Raw genomic sequence first — 23,514 nt, 5'->3', positions numbered from 1 at the left:
TTAGTATAGGATGTTTTTTTTCAAGGTATATAACTTTAAGTTTGCATTACTGTTCAAGATGGCGACCGATTTAACAGCTGTCAAGTGATTTATTCTCAGTTTGGTTTGGCAATTCATTATGCATAGACTCACGCCTGAACAACGCTTGCAAATAGTGCAATTTTATTTCGAAAATAATGGTTCTGTGCGGAATACGTATCGCGCACTACGTCCATTAGCGATGAAGCGCACTTCTAGTTGAATGGCTTCGTCAACAAACAAAACTGCCGCATTTGGAGTAAAGCTAATCCTCAAGTGTATGTCGAAGCACCGTTACATCCAGAAAAACTGACTGTTTGGTGCGCTTTATGGGCTGGTGGAATCCGTACTTCTTCAAAAACGATGATGTCCAGAACGTTACAGTCAATGGTGATCGGTATAGAGCCATGAGTACTAACGTTTTCATTCCTGAATTGAGCAACCATGATGTCCAGGAGCTGTGGTTCCAACAAGACGGCGCAACATGTCACACAGCTCGTGCCACAATCGATTTATTGAAAGACACGTTTGGTGACCGACTAATTTCACGTTTTGGGCCTGTGAATTGGCCTCCAAAATCTTGTGATTTAACACCGCTAGACTACTTTCTGTGGGGCTTGACCATTTGAAAGACAACATTCGCCGTGTTATTGCCGATATACGGCCACAAATGTTGGAAAAAGTCATCGAAAATTGGACGTCCAGATTGGACTACATCCGAGCCAGCCAGTGTGGTCATATGCCACAAATCATATTTAAAATGTAATTCCACAAAATTATCTTGCGGATAAATGAAATTCATGTCAATCGAATAATTCATCGTTGTTTAATTGCAATTTAAAGTTCTATAGCTCTAAAAAAAACACTCTTTAACAAGAACCAAAACACTGAACTCAAACAATGATATCCACAAGCAGACGTAGCCATGCAAATGATTCCAATGATTATGTTATGTATGTGGCGAATACACTTTGAAGTAGGGTAGAAAAGCTATTTAATACTTTGTGAAAACAGCTAACTTGACTATTTTGCAGATATGGATAAACTTGGGGTCCACATTGCTCACTAAAAACATGTGTTGAACATTTGGGACAATGGACACTTGGAAAAAAGTAATGCCTCAAGTTCGGTGTAGGTACCAATGCTTCGGAAAGAACCAAATGGAAATCCCTGATCAAGATTCTTCAAGAAGACTTGTAGTGCCTTCAGCAGAAATACCTCCTCCAACCTTCAGCAGTCTGATAAAGTTCAAAGAATTCAATCTGATGATGGCTGCAGATTTGACAACTTCACAGTGTTAAAATCATCAATGATGAATGATCTCAAAGGAATATCTCAATATCCTGAAAGGATATTGCTGAAATACCTGCTTCCAGATTTAGAGAAAATGACCTACTTAATCCAGGTACTAATATTATTAGGCCAATTGAAAAGACCCCGTCTGATGCACAGATGGCGGTGCTAGTATTAAATTCATATGATTTTTAGTTAGAACCAACCTTCAAACGATACGTGTCAAAATTTGACAGCAGTCCGACCATTAGTTTGTGAGATATTGCCTTGTGAGTGTAGCTACTTTTGTTATTTGAAAAGAGATGGCAAAAAAGGAATTTCTTGTGGTGATAAAATATTGCTTTTTGAAGGGAAAAATACAGTTGAAGCAAAACCTTGCCTTGATGAAGAGTTTCCGGGGTCTGCACCAGAAAATCATACATCATTGATTGGTATGCTAAGTTTAAACGTGGTGAAATGTGCACCGAAGACGGCGAACGCAGTGGACGCCCAAAAGAGGCTGTCACCGACGAAAAAATCAAAACAATTCACAAAATAATTTTGAATGACCGTAAAGTGAAATTGATCGAGATAGCAGAAATTGTGAAGATATCATCAGAACGTGTACATCATATCATTCACGAATATTTGTACATGAGAAAGTTGTATGCAAAATGGGTGCCGCTCGAGCTCACAATCGATCAAAAGTAACAACGTGTTAATGATTCTGAGCAGTGTTTGAAGCTGTTTAAGTGCAATAAATCTGCATTTTTGCGTCGATATGTGACAATGGGTGAAACATCATTTCACTCCGGAGTCCAAGCTGAGTCAGCTAAGCACGATGAACCTAATCCAAAGCGAGGAAAACACAACAGTCAGCTGGTAAGATTATGGCATCAGTATTCTGGGATGCGCAAGGTATAATATTTATTGATAACCTCTAAAAGGGCCCGATCATCAACAGCGATTATTATATCGCGTTATTGGATAGTTTAAAGTATGAAATTTTTAAAAAACGGCCCCATTTGAAGAAAAAAAGGGCTGTTTCATCAAGACGATGCGCCGTGTCACAAATCAATTAAAACAATGGCAAAATTGCATGAATTGGGCTTAAAATTGTTTCTGCATCCACTGTATCCGCCAGATCTGGTTCCCAGCGACTTTTTCCTGTTCTCAGACCTCAAAAAAATGCTCGCTGGAATGAAATTTAGTGCCGATGAAGAAGTAATCGCGGGATATAAGCGAAGAGTATCATTGGGCAATTCTTATTGATTTAAAAAGGTTAACTGTCTCTTTTAATAGCAGACTTGATTGATATACAAATTTCTTTATTTTATGTCTTTCAGGTATCTTCTCATCTCAAAGTCATCCCTAAAACTGCCAGGTTGAAAATTTTTAAATATGGATCTCTCACCAGAAGAACGATTTCAACTGATCTATTAAATATCTTTTTTTATTAATTTCATATAACTAGTTAGAGAATTAACAAGGAAGCAATCGTTCAATATAATGTTTATTGATTAAACCACTTCTTACAATTGTAGTAGCCATATTTCTACTTCTCTGCATTAATACATTTCTGAAATCTGTAAACGTTCACTATAGAAAATATTCATACCTCAGAAAGTTATGTATGAGCAGCAATAAAATTGTCTATGTTCCAAGAATATCGTAGCTCATAGGTGCGGAGGATATGGTGTAGATACATATTTGGGTATATGGAAGGAGTGATCAATCGTTCCAAAATATCTAATGGGTCTGACAAGGTGAACATTGAAATTTAATAGCAGGATAAAGAACAGGAAAAGTATCTCTGTCATTTCGAGAGACCTTAAAATATTTAAATTAGCGTCTGTTGAAGTCATCAAGTTTGGATTATATACCTGTTCCGAGCACATTATGGACCTTGATGGATTACGTCGAAAATATATCGTGATTTTCTTGCACTGATTGGACAAACGTAAAAGTTTTTATTTGGATCATGAAGATAGAGTTCACGGAATGAAAATAAAAAGATTGAACTTTGGTAAGTTCTTGGTGGTCTTCGTTAAACGAGATTGAAGATGACTTGGAAGGCGCCTTGATTAGGCTCAGGTGTGAAAAGGTATAATGACCCCCAAGATACCAGTATTTTTTCAATAGTCATTGTTCGCAATCTTGCAGTCGTAATGAGGAATAAGGGATGTTATTATGCATAGAGCGGCAACAGCACAATAGGCGTAATTGGCAGTTAATACCCTTCAACAAGATTCACATTTCACGTCTCTACTTCAACCTTTACAATTCTGAAATGAAAACTCACTCAGTACAATAGTAAGACTCACGAACGGCGCAACATTTCTCGAATTATTTAAAAACACACTTTAACATGCTTTTTGACAGTATGAAAATGTGATCGTGGTTCATTATTTTACCTTAGTGTTCGTGAAATTTTGTTGTTAATATAGTTGTTATTTTTGTCATAACAGGCTAATTGAAAAGTCCCCGATTTACCATAGTAAGACACATTTTTTTGTCAAAATTCGATTTTATTATTCAACATAGTTGCCTTCGAGGGCGATACAGCGATTATAGCGATCTTCCAACTTTTCGATACTTTCGCTTCAAAATGGGCCTCAGTTTCAGCGATTACTTCTTCATTGGCGCTAAATTTCTTTCCAGCGAGCATTCTTTCGGGGTCTGAGAACAGGAAAAAGTCGCTGGGGGCCAGATCTGGCGATATCGGTGGATGCAGAAGCAATTCGAAGCCCAATTCATGCAATTTTGCCATTATTTTCATTGATTTGTGACTTGATGAAACAGCACATTTTTATTTCTCAAATGGGGCCGTTTTTTAACGATTTCATCCTTTAAACGGTCCAATAACGCCATATAATAATTGCTGTTGATGGTCTGGCCCTTTTGGAGGTAATGAATGATAATTATACCTTGCGCATCCCAGAATACTAATGCCATAACCTTGCCAGCTGACTGTTGTGTTTTTCCTCGATTTGGATTCGGTTCATCGTTTGCAGTCCACTCAGCTGACTGTCGATTGGACTCCGGAGTGAAATGATGGAGCCATGTTTCATCCATTGTCACATATCGACGCAAAAATTGCGTTTTATTGCTCTTAAAAAGCTTCAAACACTGGTCAGAATCATTAACACGTTGTTGCTTTTGATCGATTATGAGCTCGCGCGGCACCCATTTTACACACAGCTTTCTCATGTACAAATATTCGTGAATGATATGATGTACACGTTTAGATGATAACTTCACAATGTCTGCTATCTCGATCAACTTCACTTTACGGTAATTCAAAATTATTTTGTGAACTGTTTTGATTTTTTCGTCGGTGACAGCCTCTTTTGGGCGTCCACTGCGTTCGCCGTCTTCGGTGATCATTTCGCTACGTTTAAACTCAGCATACCAATCAATGATGGTTGATTTTCCTAGTGCAGACCCCGGAAACTCTTCATCTAGCCAAGATTTTGCTTCAACTGTATTTTTTCCTTAAAAAAGCAATATTTTATCAGCACAAAAAATTATTTTTCTACAGAGTAGCTACACTTACAACGTAATATCTCACAAACAAATGGTCGGACTGCTTCCAAATTTTGACACGAATCGTTTGAAGGTTGGTACTAACTAAAATGGATATGGATTTAATACTAGCACCGCCATCTGTGCATCAGACCGGGGACTATTCAACTGGCCTAATATCAATGGAAACAATAAAGTAAAACTGGAATCAACTCAATTAAATACATAAATAGTTTATTGTGACTGGAGCAATAGCATTAAGTAATAATCCACCAGCATCATTTTCATATCATCGTAAATTCATTAGATTTTCATTTTTCACGGGTTGGATGAACTCCATTGTAATTCGTGCTTGTCATACTCGTGTCGAAATCCAATTTGAGGCGTCTCAAATTAATTTACTTCACACTCACAACGCGAGCAAAACACATTACACACGCGGAGACGGCCAGGTGATAAAAAAAAAACAACAGAATATGTTTAACTTACGATATCATAATCGTTGCTTCAGAAGTAGGAGTAGTTAAAATGCTCGCAAAGCTACTAGGTATGTGCAAATGAATGAAGTGTGAAAATATCGAATTCCTTCAAAGTAAATAAGAATATCCGGAGTTCACCAATCCATTTCCTGTCATCGCTCTTCCTTCTAGCTTCCTCGTACGTTTGGATTATGGCCAATGAGATGTGCAGGCAATGTAGACAGATTTGATTCAATCGAATAGAGAATAAAAAACACTGCGAATTTGTACATTATGGTTTATAATTGTTTTTTTCAAACTGGAATATGTCGACACGTGAAGAAAAAGTAGAAAATTATCAACTTATGGAATTGATTTTGCTCTGAATTTCAAAAAGAGATTCATCAATTGCTTTAAGTTACTGAATATTAAGATGAAATATGTAATGAAAAAATTTCAGTTATTCATTTTACCTCTAATTTAACGATGAAACATTTTCAAATCTCGGCAAATACTGTAAGTGAACTGTGGAAATTTCAGAGGGAAAATGAATGAAATTCATTTCTGTGCAAGATATTGTTTCATGGGTGATTGGTAGAAAAACTGTAATGTAAAATAGTCCATTACCAAGTCACCTTTGAGTGAAATATAGTGCAGTAAGTATCGATAATATACATATTAGAACTCGAGATATTTACAAAGTAGTTCTTAATGCTAATGTGTATCACCTATGGCTATGCCTCAATCTCAGTATATTATCTCCAATTAAGAGCCTCTGGAATTGTTCAAGTAAAAATTTAATCTAATTCAAATTTTTATTTCTGAATGAAACCATTTATTCTTATAACTTTCTGTCAAACCGCGATATCATCATTTAGGAACAGAATTATTTTGGTCTCCTAGTTGGCAGAATCATCTTTCTGAATCTTTTCAAAGATACTTCATCTATTATATAAACGTTGAATAAGATATTTGTGAGATTTTTCAAATTCTCTCAGATAGGCATAAATTACTCGAGTTTTTAGATTTTTTTGTCAAATTCAAAGTTCAATATATGAGAATATCAATAGATAGGACAATATTTCATAATGATGAAGGATTTTACTGCCGGACCGAAAAATTCTTTGAGTTTTAGCCCTGACGTTTCGCTGATTACTACGGTAAGAATCTTCAGAGGTTTCAAGGTCGTTCAAGGCTGAAATAACATACAAATGTAGCATCGATTTACAATCTACATCTAAGAAACCTCTGAAGATGCTGATGCACTGAATTTTCCAATTATGTGAGACAAAAAATCATTCTGTAGCCATTGAAAAAATGAGATTCTAAAGAACCAGAATCTGTGAATTGTGGAAAGAGTTTTGAGAACACTTTGTAGATACGTTTCACTCGTAAGGCTAGCGGTTTGTATATCTGTTCGAATCTCGAGCATAAACTCAGAGAAGTCGGCAGTAAATCGCAGTGGTCATAAGGATATTGCACTTATTATTCACGCGGAAAAAAAATTTGCTCAGGTTATATACGATTTAGGGACTATTCAACCTTGTGCTTTCTCATTACATTTGATATAAGGCGAGAACGCTTAGGAATCATATTATACATCAGTGCAGAAAAACGTGAGGTGTCTAGAGGCTTTTTTAAGACGTAAATGGTTCAAGAGAACGCGAATGGTGTGCTGATGAGAAATCCTGGAATTGCTAATGGTCACTGCGGCACAGATTAGGAAACTGCCTCACGAAAACCAATAAATAGGTTCGGAGCAAATTATTTCAAGCTACAGGGATGCACCGTAATCAAAGAAGATACTATAAATGCGACATATGCAGGCTATTAGTGGCAGACTTTATATCTCTAATACTTAGGGGTTCTCCACCTACAAATACGGCAGAATTCTTTGCGAATTTCGCATATTTTCTTTCGGTAACATGGCTGCATTGACATTCCTTTGCCTTTGATATTTAATTAGTGTCTGGTGGGGAATTCTCTAAGGGCTTCACATAGACTCATTACTGTAATTAGATTTAGGTGAGTGATTTCGGAATACAGTTGACTCTTGGAAAAATATTGACAGATTTGCCGCTAGTTTAACGACAAAAATATCAATGAATTGCAAAGGATTTCCAATAAGAGGTTTCATTTTGAATAGCCCGTAATCTGGACAGTTGTCAGTTTTGAAGCTATCAAATTTTGACATCTGACAAGTAAAAACTACGCTATAAGTAAAAATGACATCTATGAATATTTTGCAGTCAAAGCTAAATTAACACACAACTAAATAACTTTCGGGTTGTTGTGAATAGGGATTCACGGCTTGACTTGATATTCAAGCTACTTAACTTGGGCTTGACTTGAAATCAACTGAACTTCAAGTCGAGTAGTAGTTTTTCAATGCCAAGTCAAGTATTTATTCATCAAGTAAAGGGTGTTTTTTTTAGAGCTATAGAACTTTAAATTGCAATAAAACAACGATGGATTATTCGATTGACATGAATTTTATTTATCCGCAAGATAATCTTGTGGTATTACATTTTAAATATGATTTCTGGCATATGACCGCCACGGCTGGCTTGGATGTAGTCCAATCTGGACGTCCAATTTTCGATGACTTTTTCCAACATTTGTGGCCGTATATCGGCAATAACATGGCGAATGTTGTCTTCCAAATGGTCAAGGGTTTGTGGCTTCTCCGCATAGACCAATGACTTTACATAGCCCCACAGAAAGTAGTCTAGCGATGTTAAATCGCAAGATCTTGGAGGCCAATTCACAGGTCCAAAACGTGAAATTAGTCGGTCACCAAACGTGTCTTTCAATGAATCGATTGTGGCACGAGCTGTGTGACATGATGCGCCGTCTTGTTGAAACCACAGCTCCTGGACATCATGGTTGTTCAATTCAGGAATGAAAAAGTTAGTAATCATGGCTCTATACCGACCACCATTGACTGTAACGTTCTGGCCATCATCGTTCTTGAAGAAGTACGAACCGATGATTCCACCAGCCCATAAAGCGCACCAATCCAGTAAGTTTTTCTGGATGTAACGGTGTTTCGACATACACTTGAGGATAAGCTTCACTGCAAATGCGGCAGTTTTGTTTGTTGACGTAGCCATTCTACCAGAAGTGCGCTTCATCGCTAAACAAAATAAAATGGACGTAGTGCGTGATACGTATTCCGCACAGAACCATTATTTTCGAAATAAAATTGCACTATTTGCAAGCGTTGTTCAGGCGTGAGTCTATTCACGATGAATTGCCGAACCAAACTGAGATTAAATCACTTGACCGCTGTTAAATCGATCGCCATCTTGAACAGTAATGCCAACTTAAAGTTATATACCTCGAAAAAAAATACCCGTTACTTGCCATTTTTGCTCTAAATGGTCCCGTTTAGGCTGTGCTTTTGCATACCTACATCTCTGGATTCTTAGCGGAAGGGCTGTATCTATATAAGAAATGTTGTTGACGCAACTAAATGTATGATATTAATTAAAACCGCGTCTAGACTCAACCTGATTTAAAAGCGTTCTCTTGCCCAATCATACGGTATTTGTATGAAAATCGCACGTGATACGTACCGAGGCATAATTATCCAATATGTATAGCATTTGGAAACGCTTCGCTCGAGTTCATATTCACATATCTTAATATTAAATAGTAATTAGGCCGTATCTAAATATCTTTTTATTGTGTAAACGCCTAATATTTCAACTTTCACTTTCAAGCCATTGTGAAAACGTTTTGACGAGAAACCTTCAAGTGTGTCGGCAAAAAACGCCAGTTAGATTCTTTGTGCTCATTCGGATGACGAATAAAAACATGTATCAACATCGGTGTTATTAACATATTCATCGAGTGTTACTTCACGTAAGGGAATGTCCTCAATCGAATGCGTTTTCTACCATGCAATTCGATGATTTTCTCACACCGGAGACAGAAAGCTCAATAGCGATATTATTAGGCTGATGCAAAAATAATGGACGATTAAATCGAATTGAAAATTGAAGTAATTCGTTCCGAAAGAAATAACACTTATTGAACTGAGCATATCCAGCACGCTTTTGCCATCAGAGAAGACAAGCTCACACGTCCTAGATCTTGATAAATCGAAATGACAAGACACTTTGACACGTGACTGACTCAAACGGTAGATAACATCTTAGAGAAGAACGCAGTCGATTTTACATGTTTTCTCAAAAATATGTTCAGCCTACATCATAAAAAACTGGCATACAAATTATTACTTCAACATGAGAAATTGCTGAAATCTTAGTCTTTTAAACTGTACCCAAATAAACTTTACAAACTTTCTGGGTATTATCAAGATTCTAAATTATCTATTAAAGTTTAAATTTTTCTCCAAAAAGAGTTTAGAAGATTATAGAAAAGTACTCTCACAAAATTATACAAAACAAAATTATTAAATTCTTCTTAATAAAATCAAATGGGACATTTATTAAACAACCCAACAAAAGAAAAATGGCTCAGTTCTTGGTCTTTTAAAACCTACCTATATTTATTTATAATACTAAATATTGCAATGTACCGAATGGGTACTGAGAAAGTACTGAGTTCTTTGACTTCTAATTCTGTATAATACCAAAAATTGCACTGTACCGTAATTAGGGTACAGTAGAATTGCAATGTACCCAAATAAACTGCGGGTACGATAAGTCCATGCGAGCTTTTTTGGGTATCATAGGGATTCTAAATCATGTATTAATTATGTGATTTTGAAAGAGTTCACAATATTTCTTATTGAAAAGCACACCCACACTATCGTACAAAACAAAATGCCCAAATTTCTCCAGATTTATAATTAAATCAAGGTGCAAATCTGGATAGCATCGATGGGACATTCAATAAAAGGCCCAAATAATAAAAAATTGCTGAGACCTTCGACTCCTAAGCCATTTAATTCTTTGTAGCACTTGAGAATAGCAACCTACCCCAATAAACTGCGGGTACGATACTTCTATGCGAGTTTTTCGGGTATCACAGATATTCTAAATTACTGAGTACTAAGAAATTGTTGTGCGCTTAAACTTTCAAACCATATATTTCTTTGTAGCCCTAAGAATTGCATGGTACCCAAATAAATTTCTGGGTATAATCGGGCTTCATGATCTCAACGCAAGATCGTTCTTGACGAAATCTAGACATAACTCTGAACCGAAATTGCGTACCATTACCAAACCAATAATGAATGTTGGTGTAGTTGCAAAGGTGGGGCTTTCAGTTCCATCTGACACCTTGGTTTCGTATAAGCTGGCTATAATTATATAAACTACTTTCGAATGGACCAAAAAGAGGACATTGTGGTCATACTTGGGGCACCTTGAGGCCTTCCCAATTCGTTTAGCTAATCACCTACGCTCCTGCTCGTTAGTGATTTATTGTCGTTCTTGCTTTTATCCCTTATAAGATCATTAACAAGCATTTTATCGAAATGAATAAATAAAAGAAGTTCCGACTCTGGTATTGAAAGCTTTCGCAGATTATCCTGGAAAAGGAAGCAAAAAGACGACGCAGATAAGGTTCACTAATTATTTTGATGGTGGTTGGAAAAACAACCTTTCTTTCACTAATTCTCTTTGAACTCTGGAAAACATCTTGTTTGTGGCTTTATCTCTTGCAATTAGTTGCAGCAGTGGACTCGGCAATCTTCTTATATAGATATAGCCCTTCACAGCCTAAACGGGACCATCTAGAGCAAAAATGACAAGAATAAGAACCCCCTCGAAATCGTCTCGAAGCCCCAGGAAAATTTCCAAACCTTCGATTTTCGTCACGGTTTTCGAGTATACGGGGTGTTGCGGATTATTTTGACATTAAAGTCTCATTTCCTTCTGGGGAATTTGAAAGTACCACGACGAAAAATCTACTGAGGGTCACAATCTCATATTTGATTACTTATTATCTCGATATTTGAGGTTTGATGTTTTCTTTGATGATAGAAATTTTGATACTCTTCTTTCAACCATTTTTGTCATAATGAAAAGTTATTTGCATCAAATATTTTGATGTGGGCAGGGGCCAAACGGTAGCTCCTAGGAAAAAAAGTCATATGGGGTACCCCCCTTCTATAGGGTGTTTTTTTTTCGAGGTATATAACTTCAAGTTGGCATTACTGTTCAAGATGGTGACCGATTCAACAGCTGTCAAGTGATTTATTCTCAGTTTGGTTTGGCAATTCATCATGAATAGACTCACGCCTGAACAACGCTTGCAAATAGTACAATTTTATTTTGAAAATAATGGTTCTATGCGGAATACGTATCGCGCACTACGTCCATTTTATCTTGTATAGCGATGAAGCGCACTTCTGGTTGAATGGCTACGTCAACAAACAAAACTGCCGCATTTGGAGTGAAGCTAATCCTCAAGTGTATGTCGAAACACCGTTACATCCAGAAATACTGACTGTTTGGTGACCGCCTAATTTCACGTTTTGGACCTGTGAATTGGCCTCCAAGATCTTGTGATTTAACACCGCTAGACTACTTTCTGTGGGGCTATGTAAAGTCATTGGTCTATGCGACAACCCCTTGACCATTTGGAAGACATCATTCGCCGTGTTATTGCCGATATACGGCCACAAATGTTGGAAAAAATCATCGAATATTGGACGTCCAGATTGGACTACATTCGAGCCAGCCCTGGCGGTCATATGCCAGAAATCATATTTAAAATGTAATGCCACAAGATTATCTTGCGGATAAATAATATTCATGTCAATCGAATAATCCATCTTCGTTTTATTGCAATTCAAAGTTCTATAGCTCTAAAAAAAAACACCCTTTAGAATCCAACGTGTGTACTGGGTGGATCGTCTAAAATCAGCTCACGATCCTGGGTGTCCGAAAAAAAAATGTTTATTATTCCTAAAATATTCACCTTGAAAATCGAATTATATAATGATATACTGACAAAACTTTCTGTCAACACATGGGGCATCAAAAATTCAGCTTATGTATAGGGTGTTCCTGAAAATGGATTAACGTATTCTTTAACTTTCATTCATTTTATGATATGAGAGAAAATAATGAACCATAGAGTTGAATACCCAATGTTTCTTCTTCTTTTTATTGATGTCGAAAATTTCAGTAGGAGCGTAGAATATGTCGATAAGATCATACGGTTAGTTGTTTAAAATTCGGTGTTGTGATGTCTGGCAGAATCGGTTTGATTTCTTTCGAACGACCTTGTTTTCTGAACCCATTGAAATGGCCGGTCATAGAGTACCCACCTGATTTTAATCGCAAACGAATTGTTACCTTGCATAAGGAGACACTCCCAGCGTGAAATGGCCAACTATGTCGTCTGATCTTCCATTCGTAGAACACTTTGGTGGTAAGCAGAGAGACAGGTAGACAACAAACGATCTTCAACTCTAAACTACACCACTTGTTACATACTATATACACGAAAACACTTTTCAACAAATACAGCATCATGTGTTCGAATCCAGAATACAAAGAAAATCAATAAACTACTCGACACAAATAAGGTATTGACGGGCTTGGGGTGTTTATCTCTTCCACACATAGGTTATCGCCTTCACCTACAAGGTGGACCCCTAGGACTTTTTATTTTTCGTAAGTACACACCACTCCACGAAACAATCGTTGGCGTAGATTGCTGGGAACCTTGGAATCGTACACAGTCAACTTGCAGATGAGGGTTCATTATTTACGCCTTATTTTTGACATATTTCACATGTAGATTTTTGCTATGATATACATACTTCAATTACGACAAAACCTGGTATTAAAATAACTATTAATTCTTGGTCTATGACACACCATGAAAACATAAGATTGTGTTATACATCAAAGAACCCAACTTGATGAGCTGCATGAAGGGTTTTCTAACGAGATCTTTCATTTTGAATAGCTTGCTATCTGGCCAGCTGCTATATTTTGCCATCTGACAAGTAAGAAAAAGGAACGACATTACTAAAAACTAAAGCACTTTTAAGTTATCAATTAGGACGTCAATAGTGAAACTGGTGAAAAAATTCGAGCTGTTGGGACAAGTTAGTGTGTGTCGCTCAAAAACAATTGAGAATATTGCTGCTGTAGCCAGTAGTGCTGACAAACACCCAGGTTTGTCGATTCCTCGTTGATCTTGGAAAATTTTTCACAAACTTTCTCCAAACAACATTACAACGTATTCTGCATAAAGACTTAGGTCTGGAGACATTCAAAGTTCAGTTAACATAAAATTCTAGCAGGTTGATCACCAGCAACGTCTTTGCTGATTGAGTCCTTGAAATTCATCAAAATAATCTGGATTCTCATCGAAAAATCATCTTCAGTGATGAGACCCATTTTCACATCAAAGACTATGTTAATAAGCAGAATTGTCGCATTTGGTGCTTGGAAAAATCCAACAATGATTGTTGAAAAGCCTTCCAATCCTCAATATGTCACTGTTTGGTGCAGTTTTTGAGCTGGTGGTATGATTGGATCTTGTCCATTCGAAAATGAGATTGGTGCTACTGTTACGGTGAATGTATTGCGCTACCGAGCTATAATTAATGGTTTTTATAGCCGGAATTGGGAGATATAAATTATGAGCGGTGATCATTTTCAACAAGACGGTGCTATGTAACACCCAAGCAAAAAGACAATCGCAATTTTAGTTATTCGAGATAGTGAACCTAGAAAACAAGTCAAAATCATGTGTCATCAATCCTTGAATAAGATCCTCATCACCAAATAGAAGGTCTGCTTGAACTGACCCTTTTAAATCCAAATATGTACATAATTCAACAGTTATTCATCCACTTTGAAAATTTGGCCTATAGCCAGCAATTAAGACCAATATTTTGGTATATTTCTCAACTACGGTAATATATCATTCAACTCATCTCTACAAACGAGTTGAGCTTCCTGCTGCTGTTGTTTCCCAATTGATTCCTTGGTGGGCTCTTCAATATCTTTTTAAGTTATAGGTATATGAACGTCGCCTATTGATTTTAAGATCTCTCAGTCCTTGTCAAAGAGACAGCGGGAGATGTATCAGAGATACAATGGTCTACGTGGACAAGAAGCAGAATTACTTGTAAAATGTGTAGTCCATATCTAGATGCCAAGTGTATTTGCTGCTTGAAATTTGTTCCTAGTCAATAGTTGCATGAGCTCGAACTGCATCATTTGTCTGTTGATCTATGAGAAGGATTTACTTGCGACTGTGAGAAATCATAGACACATTATGAAAGTTTTCACAGATCTATCAAATGCTTTAAAAATATTTGGCTCATCATACTGCAGCGATCATTTGAAAAGCTTGGAAGAATTTGTGAATATTCTTTTGTTGCTTACTTGTTACAACTGTCCTCTATACTCAAGTGGAGTTTTGGTGACATCTGTCATCCAGATTGATAGAATTCCTTACGCTGAAACTGTTTAGTTTTCACACGTGCAAAAAAATTAGCAAGTTTTTCTGATTTGACTTGTTGAAAAATTTTTAAATTCCAATTTCACCAAAAATAGACGCGTTTTTCTCTGATATTGTATTTCATATCACATACAGGTAATAATGTTTTATACCTCAGTGATGTATTTTGTTTATTTACGGAAATAAACTCCATTATTATTATTCAAATTATCCATCGAAAACGAAAACATAAAAAGGACTTCATGGCGTGAATTTGAAAATTGAGTTTTGTCATATTTCGGAAAGGATCTACTTTGCAGGCGATACAATGAATTAGGATGAATAAATACATATTTTGTGTTTCATCGACCAGTTTCCAATACTTTTTTGCAAAGTAAGCATTTACCAGACGATGCATCGATCTGTCTTTCATCTGATTCGTAAACAAAAAAAAACATTAACTTATTCCTATTCAACCTGAATGCAGTTGGAAGACACTATCATGCATGCAGGAAATCAGTTGTGTTTTGTTTTCAATCTTAACGGTACTCCTTAAAAACAATGAACAGGATATAAGTATAGAATACCTTGTCAAGTTCGACAGCTATACATTCTTAGGCCGTTTTTTTATAACCTTGATAAGTTGAAAAAAATGTTTATTGAGGATCCATCTAAATACGCTATTGTTTTTTAATTGTCCCATTCATGAACTTCTTTTGGGCTACTCCCAATGCCTTGCATCCCGACAAATATGATGAGTAGAACATGATTGATATATTCGATGATCGATCTGATGAGATTTCTTTCGAATATTTTTTCTGTGGGCATTTGAGTTAAAACTTCGAATTTGGAATTAATGAGATGGATATGTTGCAGTTATCATTCCTTTTGGAGTTCATTGTGAATGGAATGGAGAGTAGTGAATTATTATTTTTAATGTTTAATGAATTTTTCAAAAAAAAAACATTTTTCAATCTACACTGTAATTTTCACAGTTTTTGATTGTGTAGAATTCAAAAATCGAATAAAAAATTAGTCCAGAGCTTCTCTAGGAAACTGTTCATATAAAATTTCAATTAATCAAGAAATCGAATTTGAAAAAAAACTTTTTTCCAAAACTGGATTACATATAATTATAAAATTGAAATAATAATACATAGTGAAGAATTCGCAATGTTCTTGAATATGAAATTCGTGAAAAATCTTAAACATGATCGAATGATGAATGGTTGTAGAGTATCTTCTACATAGCCCAGTTCTTACGTGTTAATAAGCTATTCGAATTATGTGAACAAGAAATGCTGAAAGAGAAAATTGAGAACGTGCTCACTTCCAAATCTTCATTATCTATCACAATATACCTCCTCTCACTCTCTTCACAGCTACACCGACACCAGAATCATTAGTGTATAATGAATAACTACCAAAAGAAATCAAAATAGTATGGTGTTAAAGAAAGCGAAGAGAATGGGATTTTGGTTGAAATGGAAATGAAATTTATTCCAGTGATAGTAAAAACATTTTAAAGTGCACTGAATTGTGATAAAAGTCGAGGATAATTTTAGATTGTTTAGAGGGATTTTTTTATGTTTTCGGTGATTTGTTGAGCATACTGGCTCTTTGGAGTTGATGATATATTTTCTCTTATTTGATGATATCAGATTAATCTAATTCGGGTCTATTCACCTCGAAGATCTAACTAGCTAACAAATCCACCTAGTAGTAATTGAATATCATGCTGTTTTTTAAATCTGAACCTGAAATCGATAGCTATAGTTCTATATGTATATCTTTCAATCACTCACAAAAGTCTGATCTATAAATTTCAAGTGGTAGGTATTCAAAATAAGGAATAAAATTTTTTTAAATTCATTTTTTGAAAAATTAAGATATGCCATCATGCAATCGAAAATATGATTTGAAATAATCATAATTAACATAACGTATTCTTACCGCAAATCCCTAGTCTTAAGACTTTAGAAATTCTTTAAATTTAAATGGTATTTAGGAAATCCCAATTTCAAATTATTTAACACGAGTTGAAAAATAATCTGTGATACAGGGGCAACTTATAAGAAAGTACAGATTTTGAAAAAATTATACAGAAACTATTTTTGACTAAATCTAATCAAAACTTTTTATTTTATATGGCGATTGTTATGCTATGAAATTTCGAATTCTAAAAATAGTAAATTGTATTTAAGAACGCTCTCAAAACTATTTTTTTCTTTTATGTATAGATAATATTTCAGGATCGTATAAAATACGAGTTTTTCTCAGAAGACATTTTCAATTCTTGTTTCTATTCTCAAAAAAAGTTTTCCTTGTCGGAACAAGCAATTATTCTATTTATATCATAAACATATAGTAGTCAAGCAAGTCTCATGTTAATGACTTCCACTATTATTATTGAATCAAATGGAAGATGCCCAAGTTGAAGCGCTTGATTTAGTGATAATGATGATTATTATGAATTAAATCTCGAATAGGTACTGCTTTAGCATTTATCGGATGTATTATTATTTTTGATGGGCTCAATATCAATGAAACAGTATTTTTTAGTTGAAAATTGTAGCTAGTCGATCAAGCATTAATTTTTCAAGTTAAGTTTTTTAAGATAAGAGTTTTTAAGTTAAGTTTGAAAAAGTTTTTCGAGTGAAATAATTTAGTCGGTGTAAAATTGCAAAAAAGTATATATTATTCCAGGAGAAAAATAAAACAATTCCTTTGCATGTCATTCTCTTGGTCTCATGAGAATTCTCTTAGATAAGTCGATACAATTATTGTAGTATTCGTATTAATTATGTGAGGATTGTTTATATAATCAACTACCTATTTCGAAAGTACCAACCAGTTTCTCTCTCCTCGTCAACATTGTACGAGGATTGCTGCATTTTAAATCAATCGCTGATTTCTTTTCACGATATTACAAAATGGAAATTTCGTATGAAATTGATGAAAGTGAGAATGATCCCCGAATATTGGTCAAGGTTGGTAGAATTTCCTACAGTGTAGGGATTAAAACGGAAGCTAAAATACCAACTATTAAGATGCCATAATAATGTTGCAAAAGATCGCTTAGTTATGATTCAATGCGGGCTTGCGATGATATGAAATATGGTTTTCAAAAAATTAATCTGTTATTGTATAAAATTAAATTTCTCAAAAAAATTTCAACTCAAAAAAAATTTGATTTTCGCAACGCCAAAATTTTTTGCCGACAATTCCCTCGCACGCTAATTGTGCATCAAACTTTCTTCATCCATAAATTGCATAAAGAAAGTGCCAGAAGATTGTTTACTTTCTTCAGGAAATTCCTTTCGAGGATCGATTAACAGAGTGTTTTGAGTCGACTTACAAAAAGAGCGACGTGCGTCAAAATTTAAATCCAATAAGGGCACTCCACTTGTCACTTTTCGAAAGAACTACCACTTTTCGCAAGTTGAACACTGTCACGCGCACCACACCGCGGCGCAGACTTGACTTAAGACCACTCGGGTGTTGAGCGTGTTTCTTGAACGCCAAAGCGTGGAAATCCAAGTAGAAGTACCGATTGTCGACGCGCGCACTTCGCAATGACGTCACAAGACGACTGTGACGTACTTATAAGTGGGTTAGTCTTGTACAGCAATCAAGGTAGTTTCATTTCATAATGTAATAACCTTTGATCCACTTTCTTTTATGTTAGATACGTTTGGCGATGTTTGGCGGAGGCGCTTTGGTTTTGCCAAAACCGAAATGGAGAGAGGATAGGATATTTTTAACATATTGCCTTTTTTTATTGAAATCCTTTTACTGAATGTTCCTAAATTTGAGGGACAAAAGAAAAAGAGAGATTCCATGGAGAATTTTAAGAGAAAAAGTCCTATAAACATTGGCCCGCAAACGCTTGGTTTTCGAGATGCAGGGTGTTTCTTATTGTACTATTTTTTATAGTTATACAAGTCTATCGAATCTTTGTTAATCTTCGCTATAGATTAGGTAAATAAGTACCAACATTTATGATGAATTTATTCATCACAGCTCATTAAATGGATCTTTAAAATAATTTGAATTTTCCCGAGGATTACTGGAGAATTGTTTGATTTTTTTTCAGTAAAAATTGGTGGCAGATACGTCAAAACTACGAGAATCCAAAAAGTTCAGTACTAACCCAAATTTCCTTTGTATCTACATATTTCTACCAGTGGTCTGCAACAGAAAGTTCTGCAGAGAAGAAGCGGGCACTGTCCCAGAAGAAATATCACCCTGTAGAGTTGCATTCAAAATTGGCATACCACATGATGATTACTTTCAATTGGAATATCTTTGCCAAATTAAAGTTGAATATCTTTTGAAGTGACGGCGCTATGAGCAAAAAAACTTGAAAAAATTAAATTTTAACACCCTGTATCTGGAAACCAAAGCAGGGTGTTTCTTAAAGTTCTACTACTTTTGTGATGATTTTACGGGTTCGATATACCCGTAAAATCATCACAAAAGTAGTCATGCTACAATAATTAATTTATTAATCACAGCTTACCAACTGCATTTTTTGATAATTTTAAATTTGGATTCTCCTGAACATTTCGACAGAATTGTTTGAACTTTTTTCTCGAAATCGGTAGCAGATACGACCAAACTACAAGAAACTGAAAAGTTTTTTAGTTTGTTTTTACATCTTTTTGAACTACCATTGGTCCATCAAAAAAAAGTTCTGGAGGAAAAGAGAAATATTCCAGAAAGAATATCACCATGTAGATTTTCAATCGTAATTGCAAAGCACGTGATGTAAACTCTAAATTGCAATTTCTATACCAAAATTTCAATTGAATTACTTGTGAAGTGCAAAAAATCAAACTTTCACACCCTGTATCTCGAAAATAAATCTTTATGGGACTTTTTTTCCTCAAAATTATCCAAGGAACTTTTTAATTTCCTTTCTACCTCCTTGTTTAACTGGAAATAGTTTACCTATATGAAATTTGATGAAAATTAGATAAAAGTTGTGGAAAATTGTTACAAGGAATTGTTCATGCGCAAAAGTGAAATTCCCAGGATCTCAATATTTCGCATTTTACTAGTTCGCCTTGGATGAAATTAAGTATAGGTATTCGAGTATATACATAAATAATTTCATAGTAATTTCAACCCTTTCGAACTTCTGTAAGCGTTGGAAATGCATAAATTAGAACTTTTCCTGTTACAAGACGAAAAATGCTTTACTAATTTTTTAAGTGCTCTTTCGCCGTCATAATGTCTATACTTCTCGAATTTTGAGCCGAGAATGGTCACAAGCGATAAAGTTCCACCCTTTGATGACGAATTTATGATCAAATTTAAGGATGTCTGTCCAGCCGTAAACATTATAAATGTTGAACGAAAAGAGATGTCAACTTGAAATTTTCAGGGTAGATTCGGATCTTGAATACCGCGTTTAAGTTCCATTATGGGTGCAATCCGACTAGGGGTATATGATCATTCGGTGAAGGGTGAAAATATAATTTTGAGCTCAACTGAAGGTACAAACGTGAAACTATTATATTATCAAAATATTTTTGAATTGATGGGAAAGAAATTTTGAAATGGAATATTGTACCATCTAGTAACGAGAAATGAAACACCTACAATCAAAGACGAGATTTCCTCATTGAAGTTCAAGCTTATAACAACAGATGGTGCTAGTGTTTCAGAATCTATATTCTCGTGAATAACATTTTTAATTTTAACATTTTAATTTCCTGAATATTGGGTGATTTCTCATAGGCAATGAATTCGTATATTGGAATTTTTTATTGAACTTTCACTACATCAATTTTTAAGTTAAATCGACTATACGATTGAATACTTGTGGCAGTAATAACGGCTAGGAACAATCAAAATTGCTTTATTTTATTTGATATTGAATTTCCATCAGAAATTGAATTGTTTCAGCTAATAATGCTAATATGCTAATAAAATAGGTTTTTATAGTTTCTTCATTTTACTACCAAAAATATGATGTTAACAATTCAGGGCTTACATTGTGTAATCGCCCAGTTTCGAACTTATTTCAAGTTCATCATCAGGCACGAATATCCATCAAGTAAGGATCGAATGCATCGAATACATAATTATGTGTTCCAATAATTCACTGTTTTTTTTTTCATGAAAATTCATTTAAAATAAAAAAAAGTCATGATACAGTAGAGACTCGATAATCCGGATCAATTAACTCTATGGCTAATCCAGATCAGTAAGTAATCTGGAATATCGCTTCTTACAATTTAGTAGAGATGCAAATTAAAAAGACGGTTAAAATAAATATAGACTTTATTCTCGAACTCACAAAATAAATATATTACTCAGAATAATCAGATATTTCATGTTGTTTTTTAACTGTTAGAGTAGAAGAATGCTTAACTACAGCTTTCTCCTGAATATTTTTCAGGAGCAGAATATCGGTAATTCCAATATTATTCTCTTCTGCCCATTGCAATCCCAATTTGAAATATTTTATTGCGTCGACGTGCTTGATTTTGTTTGGGTTGATATCGACTTCTTCGTCACTGCTGGTGTCATCATCTATAGTGTCATGCTCAAGATAGCCATCCTCCATTACTTTTTCAGCATCTTCAACCCATTGATTCAGTTCAATATTTGAATAAACTTCGCCATCAATTTTTGTCAACATATTCGAAATGTCTTGATAGTCATGGTTTATTTGCTGCATTTTTTCCTGTAATAAGTTCAGGGGAATTAAATCATCTGGATCATAATTGGGTAAGTTGCATGATAAAAGTTCGTGCCAATACTTTTCTGAAGAGTTTGTTGTCACTTTTTGCCATGAATTATGGAGTAAACAAACTGCATCGAAAAGATTTATGCTCTCAATACATTTACCGACATCATCTCCATCTTCGAGTATCGAAAGAATATGTGCTAAAAGACTTTTTCGGTAATTCAGTTTTGTAGATTTAATAGCATTTTGATGCATAGGCTGTATCAAAGCTGTAGATCTTGGTGGTAGAAACATTGTAAAAATATGTCCATCTTCACTAATCAATTCCTCCTCAGGGCAGTGACTCGGGGCATTGTCAATCAACAATAAGGCTTTTTCAGGAAGACGTTGATTTTTCAAGAATGATTTCACTTGCTTCGAAAAGGAATCTTGAAACCACGTTTTAAAAATTGCCGGAGTCATCGACGCGTTTTCACTAGAGACGTAATCCACAGGTAGAGCTTTGTTCTTGAATCCTCTTGGATTCTTTGCTTTTCCAATGACAAGAGGTCGAAGTTTATGAGAACCATCACCGTTTGTGCATGCTAGAAAGGTGATTCGTTCTTTGCTTGATTTTCTTGCTTCGTTGCTTTGAACGAAGGTTTTATCAGGCAATAACTTCCAAAAAAGGCCTGACTCTTCAGCAGTATAAATTTGCCGGGGTTGGAGATCATGAGCTTCTATTACTTGTCTTAGTTTAGCCAGAACGGGAGCTACAGCAGTTTCATCATTTGATGATTTCTCAACGCAGATTTTAAGATGCCTAAGTCCATGCCTTTCTGTGAAATTGAAAAGCCAGCCTTTGCTTGCAACAAACTTATCTTCTCCATAAATATTCTTGAACATTTGTCGAGCTTTTGCCGCTAGTATTTCAAGCGGAACAGAAATATTTTTGCTTCGTTGTTTAGTAAACCAGGAATACAATTCTTTTTCCATCGCTGGATATTTTGCTTTCCGTAAGGTTTTACGAGAACCTGGCCCAGAATGACGAATTCCAGTAAATCTGAAACATTGATGATTATTAGATTCAGCTTGTTTCGGAATAAACTATTATAATATTAATGATAATAATGTTTATTTATCCTTTAAACCCCATATTTACAATCAAATACGGTTGGCATAGGATATGTCACCAGAAAAAAAAAATACAAAATATCAAAGAAGAAAAACAATTAAAAAGAATTCCCAAAATATTCCCCTAGAGTATAAAAGCTCCTCTTCAACAAAAATTCCTCAACTGATTTATTAAACAAACGATTATTCTTTACCTGCTTGATTTCAACAGGTAGTGCATTATAAATTTTAATACCCATCTAGCTGGGTGATTTCTCATAGCCAGTCAATTTATGTCTTGGTATTAGAATCATGCCCATAGATCTACCTTGTAAGTAGATCAATATATCCCATAGATCAATAAAGTTCATAGATTTGCCTTGTAGGTAGATCAATGTTACCCATTGATCTATCTTGTAGGTAGATCAATGTTGCCCATAGATCTACTTGTAGGTAGATCAAAGGTGCCCATAAATCTACCTCGTAGGTAGTTCCGCATTGCGGGTATATCTAATTATCTACGTTTTCCATTGATCTACATTGTCGGTAGATCTGCAATGCCCATAGAACAACATTGTGCACCTAAACACATTGCCCATAGAAATACTTTACTTAAAAATACACAATTCCATAGTTTCCATAAATTCTGATTGGTATTCGAAAATCATACACTCTGTATTACCATCAATTATACAATGTACTCGAACAATAGTACAACAACCTGAAGCTGTAATATCATTAACAAAAAAATTTTTTTTTTCAAAATCACCCTGTATATTGAAATATTGTTAGAAAAACAATAAATCGTATCAGAGAAGAATTTACAGAACCTGAACTGAAAAATTGCGATTTCATTATGGCTGTCCTATGCTTCTTATAGAAGAACCAAAATATAAATATAATACGAAAATATTTCAATAGTATAATCTATAACGGACTAATATAAAGCATGATATTACGATTTCAGTAATTTCATAAATACGCGTAAGAAACGGACACCGTGCATATAATTTGAGAATGGAATAATTTCAATCAAGTGATAATTAAATAGGCATTAGTATGTTT

General features: G+C 35.1%; 2 protein-coding genes across 2 annotated transcripts in view; both read right to left on the bottom strand.

The window, feature by feature from the left end:
• The window catches only part of LOC123685778, an 80,026-nt gene extending 61,856 nt beyond the window's left edge, over positions 1-18,170 (bottom strand). Inside the window, exon 1 of the mRNA XM_045625656.1 lies at positions 18,016-18,170. The gene's annotated coding sequence lies outside the window, so the exon portion shown is untranslated. The remainder of the gene's footprint in view (positions 1-18,015) is intronic.
• Positions 18,171-20,976: 2,806 nt separating this feature from the next.
• Positions 20,977-22,242, bottom strand: LOC123686160 (jerky protein homolog-like). The gene has a single exon (XM_045626160.1). It carries the CDS (start codon positions 22,240-22,242, stop codon positions 20,977-20,979), a length of 1,266 nt encoding a protein of 421 aa, XP_045482116.1.
• Positions 22,243-23,514: the final 1,272 nt, after the last annotated feature.

This window comes from Harmonia axyridis, chromosome X (genome assembly GCF_914767665.1).
Source record: "Harmonia axyridis chromosome X, icHarAxyr1.1, whole genome shotgun sequence".
NCBI lineage: Eukaryota > Metazoa > Arthropoda > Insecta > Coleoptera > Coccinellidae > Harmonia > Harmonia axyridis.
This window is presented reverse-complemented; position numbering and strand designations above follow the sequence as displayed.